Source organism: Platalea leucorodia (assembly GCF_965183815.1).
Source record: "Platalea leucorodia genome assembly, chromosome: 2".
NCBI classification, from domain to species: domain Eukaryota; kingdom Metazoa; phylum Chordata; class Aves; order Pelecaniformes; family Threskiornithidae; genus Platalea; species Platalea leucorodia.
Window position 1 is genome coordinate 87,223,462 of NC_138824.1, and position 9,528 is coordinate 87,232,989.

A 9,528-nucleotide genomic window follows, 5' to 3' on the forward strand; every position below is an offset into this window, starting at 1 on the left:
GAACAAATTCATAAACATGTATGCCCAAAGCTAAAGCAGAGAATAGTCTCACAATACCACTTGAACTGTATCTGTGCAGAAGTGAAAGCATTTGTTTAGGATACTGCATGGGGGATAATATCTTTAGAACTTTCATTTCCTCACTTGCAGTAGTGACTTAAAAAAAACCTTGTCATAAAAAAAACATGTTAGCATGTGACACACAACATAATTCTAAATGGATGTTGGTCTTATTAAAAGCCAATGAAAAAAGAACATGTTCTAAAGACCCCAGAGACTAAGTCTGATCTTCCGTCACAGCTCACACATAACTGGCTCATTTCTACATCTGTGTTTTGAACTGACATTCCACTTACAGTTAACCAAGCAATTTTGAAAAAGTAAAATGGATACACGAACACAATCAATTTCATTTTCATTATCCTGGGTTACATTTTCAATTTTGAAGACAACTGAGACACACCTAAAATGTTATTTTCTTTAACATAGCAGGGGGTGGGGGTGGTGTAAAACCAAAACTATCTCTGACTACAATGAAGCAAGCAAGATGACCCCAAACCCATAAAGTTTACGTGCCCACTTCATAAACTGAGTCAGTAAACCACTGCCAGGAAATGGCTTGCTGAGTGTGAGCAGAAGAGCACATCTTATGTAAATGATCACCACACAGACAAAAAAAAAAAAAGCAAAATAGGAAGACAACAGGCCAGTGAGACATAAAGCACTGTTCAATTTCATTCAATTTCATTCCCAGTTACAGTTACTGCAGGCAACCAAACAGAACCCATGTGTTTAGGAGGTCAGAGCTCTAACTATACTGTGGAAAATCCCCCTTCTCCTTCAAAACTGAAGTCAGTACCCCTGTTGGTGGCACTTTAGAAACACATCACTAGACTGAGTAACCCGGAGTATTTCTGAAAAGATGTTTGAGTACTGATAAATACCACAACACAGAACTTCTAGGCAGAAAGGACACCCTGATCTGAACAGCTTAGCTTTCTATGGAGAACTGGAAAACCAGCTTGCAGTTTAAGAAGATGATTCACAACAGCCAGAGTGCAAAGCAGAGAATCACCTAAAGTTGCCAAGAGGCAACCAGATGACAAGGATGCCCTTGCTTCAAAAGTAAGCTTCAACATTGGCTGCATCAGGAAAGAGCAAGAAAGCCATCATATGACTCCGCAAACTAATATCAATAATTTAGCCCTTGATTACAAAGATCATGGTTTTCCTCTATGCTCTGAAGACTACTTTTGTATTTAATGACTGTTTAGTATAAACATGCTACCTAATAAAATACGTAAGAAAGTTTTGGGGTAAGGTCTGGGGGCTAGGTTTGCCACTACTAGTGGCCTGCGATTTTCTCTCTTCCAGAGAGCCACGTTCCTTCCCTCAACATTCCAGTTCAGCAAATACTGATTTATGTTCTGCAGAACTGTGTTTTGTCACAGTTGCAGTGAGGACAACTCAGTATTGCTGCTCCAAAACACACTGCTTGATAATTTAAGGCCTTCTCCTTGAGCAGGGAAAATGCAAATTTAATCACTCTCCTGTCTTCCTCAGTCACAGGACAGTACCAAATCCAGATACCCCTAGATATCTTTAAGCTTAAAGTTTATTTCAGATAACAATTCAAAGCTTTCGTTAATTTTCTTTTAATTCTTTTGGATGGATACAAAATGCAAAAAAGCAGGGGTTTAGTTCAGCAAATTAGTAGAAAGAAACAACTGGTTTTGTGTGAGGAGGGGGTAAATATTATGACCTGAACTGTGGAAAATTTTAAGTAATGCAGCATTCTGGAAAAATGCTTGTACAGCTATCAACTTTTACTTTGCTGCTATCTATTAATTCTGTCTCTAAAAAAAAAAAAATCCCAGCTCAACCCTTATCACTGAACCACTACCAGATGTGATATAAAACCATTATACCTGACACCAGGCTGTATATGGTTCCATAACATGCCGTAAACGTGAAACTCCCTCTTCCAATTGGGTTTGTGGATTCTCCACATATTTAGTCTCACGAGCTGGAGAGGAGTAGAGTGACAGCTGTGAATATTAGCAAACAAGAGGTTAAAAACAAAGGTGTAATTGTGTAAGTAGGTCTTCAGGGCATGAACAGTCTAACCAGAGGACACCTAACATGGTGCTTACTACATAAACAATGCATAATAAAAATTCAGGCACAGCTGTGAGACAACCATTATGAGCAAAGTTTAATTATATACTATGATGAAGATGACTTCTAATTGCTATGCAATTCATCCATAGCTACTACATGATCCAAGTCACAGGTTATAAATTAATATTAAACTAGTTTAATAAGAATACAAAACATAATTGTGAAAAATGTTTCTGGTCTTAATCAGCACTTCTGGTTCCCAGTTAACATACTAAATGTACTAGAACTCTGAAATCACAATCGATCATTTTCTATATTTGCACAAGCCATCATTAAAGAGTCTAACTAGCTTCTAACAAAGGTAACATCCGATACAAATTTGTCTGTTTGTTACTGAGCAGGAAAATGGTATGACATCCCGATGTTGCAGTCATTAACCACATCAGCAACTGACAGCATTAACAGCACCATGGGGCTGAGCAAATAGGAACTGCAACATCCATCTGAAGAGCAATGGGCATCTTCACATAATAAATACTAAAACACCATATTTAGGGTTCAGCATCACAACGTATTTATTACAATTACCTAAACACATATAAAATTATATTCCATTAAAAAAAGAGACGAAAGTCTATACTGTTAAAGATGAACAGCAAAGTTTAGATCAAAACAAAACGTGTTAAAATTCCTAGCAGTTTATATACTACACTGATGTTTAGTATAAAGGTTATACTTTATACCACATTTATACTACATTTAGTAGTTTACTATAAACTGATGTTCACACGTATTGTTGCATCAAAGTGTAGCTAGCCCTCTTTTCAAGATAAGTTGGAAAACAACTCTATCATAATAAAAAAAAGCTGCTAACCATAACAAAATATATAATGACATAGAATTTGCAAATAATTCGATAACTCATGCAGCTGGATTTCCCATAATACTCTGAAAGACAAGCGGTTTAAGTCTCATTTCCCTAGGAAATCCGGTCATCCCTGGCAATCATAGTCACAATCAGTTTAACTTTGATCCTGTTAGACAACCTAACAGCCACGTCTGGCACAAGGACAGAAGTCTCTGAGATAAGGAAATTCCCATACATTTTATGAAACTAGACAGCTGACAGTAGAGATCCAAACTAACGTACACTGTGAATGGTAAGAAAGGCAGCCAAAAGTACATGGCTTGTACATTCTGCTTTGCTGAAGCTGATGGGCAAGCCAATTATTCAGCACATATGTAACTTCAAACCACTGCCTCACTATTGACTCATGCCAGCAGTGCCGTAGGGCACACGATGGCCCAAGCTAAGGTTACTTCACTGGGCTGACGCCAGGAGACTGCTTCAACTATTGATCCTCTCAGATTAGGCAAGTGAACTGCCCATGCAGACACATCCAAAAGACCTAAGTATACACAAAAATAAGTTTCATTTAGTTTCACTGCTCATGTAACAACACTTTATCTTGGGGTGGAGTACTTAAAACTTTTAAACATCTACAAACTCTCATGGCTATAAAGCTGTATTTAGTTATGAACTACTATTTTTTTTTTTAACGTTGGAGACTGTTAAAAGCCTATGCAACAATGCTGGTGCGTCTACAGTTTCACAGGGTGTTTTAAAGCTCTACTTGTGATATAATCAAGACATTTGTAACATCTTAGAGAAACAATAAAGTAATGGGGTTTTATTATCACTACTTATTGTATTTGTTGTTGTTTAGGTCTGAATGCTGTAAAGAAAGGAAAATTGATAAAATTCTGTAGGCTACTATATCAGATTCAAAGCATTGCCAGACAAGAATTTTGCCTGTAAAAAAAGAGAATATTTTCAGAAATAAAAACTTTTATTAGAATTTGCCAGCAGTACTTGTAATAAAAAATACATGGTGTTACCTGGATAAAAAGCAATGAAAATATTCCTGGGGATTTGAAACATGACCACAAGTAACTCTACAAACATGAAAACGTAATTTCTGAATGAAGAACAGAAGACTTTAATGTAGGAACAAGATCTTGCACACAAGCAAGCCTGACACTATCAAGCAGAGGGCATCAAATGCAACCCTCTGGTAAAAGCAGCAAAACCATATCAACATCTCTATTACTGAAAATAGAGAAGCAAGTTTAAAGGCAAGAACACAAAGGGTGAAGAGATGTACCTAAATGCTTTCACGCATCAAAATATAGTGTCTTTCAGAATTCCGTAGATATTTCCATATAGGTAGAAGAGCACTAGGGCTGTAACCATACTTACCTCCTCAATTTTCAGCAACTCCTTTTTGGAAGTCTCCTTCTCTGAAGAGGAAGCATAAACCTGGATGGAGAGCAAGCTCAGGCTAACAGGGGTGGCCCCCAGCCGAATTACCTAGAAACATTATAGGAAGAGATGCAAATCATTAAGTTCAAACAAAAAGGCAACATGTTTGAACACATCCATGTAGACAATGTTTATGTCCCCGTATACGTTAATAAGTGATATATTAATATGCTTAGAAGGTAGGAGAAAGGGGAGTCCATGGAACACAATCTAATGCTCTCAGGCACTCACATGATAACACCTAAATTTTTCAGATGGTATTTAGAAAAGCCTAAGGCTTAAGGAGACAGTAGATATAAATGCTAATCTCATCAGTTTTCATCTCACAAAAAGATCTTCTGTTTTCTCTCACTTGAAACAAAATTTTTGTCAACTTTCTTAGTATGGATATTAACAACACTATATTCATATTTTAAACAACTTTGTGAATGTCTGTAACACCTCAATTTTTCCATAATTAGTACCAAGAAGTTCAGCATTTTATTTCTAGTTATTGTCTGCATCTAGATTTAGGAAAACAATGAGACCTACAGTTGAAAGTATCAGAACATAATCACTGCTTTCTAAGAATTTTAGGAATGTCTCCTACTTTTCTGTGAGAAACATGAATTACAGTGCATCGTGACAGATACTTGACTGTTTTTGAATACTTCAGATTCAATCCAGTCACATAACACAACCACCATTAGTAAGGTGAATATAATTCTTCCTATATTCAGAATCTACACTAAACTGTATTTCTTAACAGGAGAGACTGCTTTAACTTAAAAAACAGAGGATAAAAATCTTAACTGTGTAGCAAACCAAGAATGCACAGAAAGCATTTTCCAAAAAACGCACTTCCTTATTAACAGCAACATTTAACTCAAGAAATGGCAGTTCCAACAGGAAACCTTTCAATGTCTCATATTCATGTTACTGCTCAGATAAATATGTGCAGAGTTAGAAGAGCCTGTGGTTTGCTCTATCAAGTTACAGCATGAGCAAATCTAACAGCCTGCGGCCACCAAACCGGAGAGGTCTGGCTCTGCTCGTGGCATCCGTTCCCAGAAGTCCTGCTGCTCACCTTGCCCTAGCTTTGGTGGCCAGACGCTTCCACCGCGAGGCAATTCACCTCGCCAATTTGGCAAAAGATTAATCCTGAAAAAGAAGCAGAGAGCTTTGTGCGGGGTTTTGTAAGTTGAATCCATCTATGAAACTGCCTGACAAGCACCAGAGGAACTGTGTGGCCAGGGAAGAGGGGATGAAAAAGGAGAAGGCAGCAAGCCCTCTTCCTTTTCAGAAATAGCAAGGGTACATTACACTGACCTAGCCACTTGTGAAACTGAAGCCTTGGTCAAACCAATATATCTTTCATGCTGTTATGATGATAACTGACCTAGCATCAGGACAATTACTCTGACACTTTGTTTCTGCCCACTGCAGAACTGTTAGAAAATTATCCAGACTACATGCTTATTGCATACAGCTCAGTATTTGCAGCTTAAATTTCTTCCACTGCTTTGCAGATGGAATATTTATTAAATGTAACGAAGAGACTTCTCAAACTCAGAACTAGACTATGTAGTTGTCAAACTCCCTGAAAATGTTCATTTACGTGTAGAGAAACAGCACACAAGAACTAGGTCATAGGATTTCTTTTCAGGAAGACGTAAGGGATCTGATGGATCAAAAGATATAGAAAAACTTGCTTAAAATGGAAGTTTTTCCTTATTTGCATTTATGGACTCATTACTACAGCACTATAATGAAACACCACAATGACCGGGTCAGCTGTTTCACAGCCAAGGAAAGACATGAACAATCTTTAACGAATGTTTGCTTAAACAAAGACTTTTCACATACTTTCATTAGCCAAGATAAAAACGCGAACGCCACTAACCATTAATAACTGTAGAATATATTTCCTCATTCTTTCCTTTTTTCACTGCAAAACTGTTCTGTCACTGAAAAGGCAAAAATCTGAAATGCACTTTCATTCTGAAAAATATGCTTTCAGTAAAATAGTACTTCCTGTGATTTTTGGAACATTTAAGAATGAAACACACAGCTAGAAAAGACATCAAGACATTCACGACTCCATTTACTTTCCTCAAAGCAGTTTCAAATTTATTTAAACTACAGCTACCAGTTACCTGAACAGCCATATTCAGTGCAAATACTTCATGTAAGCCTAAATTTCAAACAAGTCTAAAACTACAGATAGCTTTGGTAGAGCAACTACTATATCAGTAGCATATACTACACTCAAAAGAGGTTAGCAGCAGAGGAGGCTTTTGAAATAAGCCTTGAAAAACACAAGTTCAGAGAGAGACACTGAGACACAAGTGTCTAAAATTTAATCCCTGAATATGGCAAAAGTACGAATACACAAGCAGAGTTTTTACATCTTCTATTCAACATTTCTACAAGTGTTCCTTGCAGTAAAAAAAAAAAGAAAAAGACCAAATAGCAACATCAAAAAATAATACTTTAATTAAAGTATAATTAATTATTGATAACTTCTGTTTGGGAAAAATAAACCCAGTCTGCTGTGCTAAACAACAGGTGTGTTTTTTGGCACTATTCAACCCCATTTATATTGTTTGAAAATTATCTAAATGTCACCAGCAGAAACAGTAAATCCAAACTGTTTAAATATTTGAGATCTGTATATAAAAGACACACGCAAACAGGGGAGCATAAGAATGGAACCACCTTGGTTTCACAAACAAATATCAGTGATGACAGTACTACTCATACTGAAAACACCATATTATCAAAATACTGAAGTGCAGACATTTCCCAAAGGTTTCGTATTTACATTTTAAACAAAACGAAATTAACCACTAAAAGTGCAAGAAGAATCTCTCCTTAAATGCACTGTTCAAGCTATACCACAAAGGTCTTCTACATCAGCTATGTTTATGGGACAGATACAACCAGTACTAAAGTACCGTATATATGCACACACTAAAACGTTTATTCAGTAGTATGAAAGATTAACTGTTCTATTTTCTGTTTCCAAAATTCACTTTAGGATCTATTTTCTCAAATTCCTATTAACCACGTATTACTAAACCGATCAGTTTAGTAAAACATTTTAACTGAGCTGTGCCTTCAGTCTGCCTGTCTTACAGGTATTCAAAAAAGTAGAGCTGACATTCTTCTCTCTATACGATGCTTTGCATTTACTTCAAGTAAAAAAAGATATGAAGTTTATTTCATTCTCTAGCTGAAGAACTCAATTTTATCTGTAAACACCAGATCACTCATAAGCAAATTCCATCTGAAAATTGGAGGGAAAAGGACTATCACATTTCATCTTCCATTGTCTTGCTTTACTGTCTTAAAGTTCTTAACTAAAAAATGCCTCTGGGAAGAATAAATCGCATATTAGTTCTCAATACAAACTGGGGGGGGATGGGGGGGTGGGGTGTGTAAGGAGCTAAAGATTAACTAGAACTTTTGTCTTTTTTTCCTATTGTCTGTGGTTTCTCAGTTCACTTGTTACTGTTATTGTCAGCCTGTCAAAACTGGAGAAAGGAAGAATAAAGGAAAACAAATCTTTAATCATACTTTTGTGAAGGCTGATATTTGCCCTAATGCTTCATTTTTCTCTTCTATTTCCATTCTTCTCCCTATCTATCTCTCAACCCCAACTAAATAAATAAAAATAAAATAAAAACCCCAAAAACAAACTCTCGAGCACTCCCTTTCCCTGAAGCACAGACATCAAGGACAACAAGCCACCTTCCCCTTTTGCCCTTAGAGACAAAAAATTAGGTTGGCCTGAAGCACTGCAATCTGCCTAACCTCAATAGTTGTATAAAAATAGTAATATTATGCATAATACCTCAACCCACAGGTTCACATATAACCCCTTTAATGAAAATTCAGTGTCACCTATGGAATTCTCAACGATTCTGAGATAAAATCCTTACTTAAGAATTCCAGCAATTGCCCCAACATTAAAGTACCAAAAAAATGAAGTTGTGACAAAAGTAAAGCAAGCATAGGCTGCTCAGCATATCAATATATTGATATATATTGATATATTATCAATATTTGACCAGAAAAGGTACAAAAGAGAACGAATTTCAAAAATTAAGTGTCATCAGCTTGTAAAAAAAACCCTCCTGTTTCTTGAGTAGTCACCAACAACTTGATTGAAACATACAACTTGCTTTTGGCCTGAAGGGATCTGGGACTCTTCCTGTTAAAGACTTTTGAGACAATTATCTGATTTAAGCCCAGACCATGCAGGTTCGCTCCTTTTCACAGATTTCACTGACAACCTACATGCAATAAAGAGAGACTTTCAAGAGGGGGACTTTCACAAATCCAAACTCTGCAAGAACGCTAACTCACAGCTCCGTGCTGCTGTACTCAAGAAGTAATTTTAAATAACGAAGGTGGTGTTCATGTGTTTCTGTATGTGCAACACGGACAGGGCACGCAATTTTGAAATATTAAAAAGAGAGATTATGCAGCTGCAGCAAGAGTAAAACTAACAGCTTGCAAGAGTTACAGACAAAATACCCTGGGTACCGCTGCCACCGGATAATCCAGATTTTAGCTGGAATGTGGAAAAATCATTGGCTGGTGACAGCGCCGGAGTCCTCGCTACCGCCTCTCGTCAACCCAGTAACGAAAAACTGCTTTAAAACGGGAAGCGGCAGAAACGGGGCGCTCCCGGGCCGGAGCACCCGCCTGCAGGGCGCCTCAGCGCCGGGCCCCTCGGGCCGCGCTCCCGGGCCGCCCCCTGCCGGCCTCGCCGGACACGGGCACCCTCAGAGCGACTGCCCCGCTGCCGCCTCCGCGGGAACCGGCGCGTCCCGCCGCAAGGCCCGGGGCGGGGGCTGCGGTGAGGCCTGAGGGGAAGGGGTCGCCGCCTGCCTCCGCCCGCTTCCCCCGGGGCGGGGAAGGGGCGGCGGGGAGCCCCGCCAAAGGGAGCGGGGCTGCGGAGGGGCGGGCGGGGAACAGCGACGAGCGCGGGCGGGGGCAACGGTTTTCCTCACCTTGAACATGGCGGCACGGAGCGGGCGGTAAGCACCGGCCGCGTCGCTGCGCTGTGACGTCAAGGAAGACGCGCCCATCGGGGG

General features: G+C 38.8%; 1 protein-coding gene across 5 annotated transcripts in view; it reads right to left on the minus strand.

Annotated features, from left to right (window-relative positions):
• Positions 1–9,528, minus strand: part of APOO (apolipoprotein O) — a 32,650-nt gene extending 23,122 nt beyond the window's left edge. For 4 of the 5 annotated variants that reach the window (XR_014227474.1, XM_082304659.1, XM_082304658.1 and 1 more), the window contains exons 1-3: positions 9,445–9,528; positions 4,382–4,492; positions 1,929–2,048 (exon numbers count right to left, since the gene is read on the minus strand). Coding sequence is in view for 4 of the 5 variants with exons in the window: in XM_082304659.1 (XP_082160785.1) it covers positions 1,929–2,048; positions 4,382–4,492; positions 9,445–9,522 (309 nt within the window). In the remaining variant the exon portion in view is untranslated. Of the gene's footprint in view, positions 1–1,928; positions 2,049–4,381; positions 4,493–6,326; positions 6,391–9,444 lie in introns of all 5 variants that reach the window. The other variant, XM_082304661.1, reaches the window with a different exon arrangement.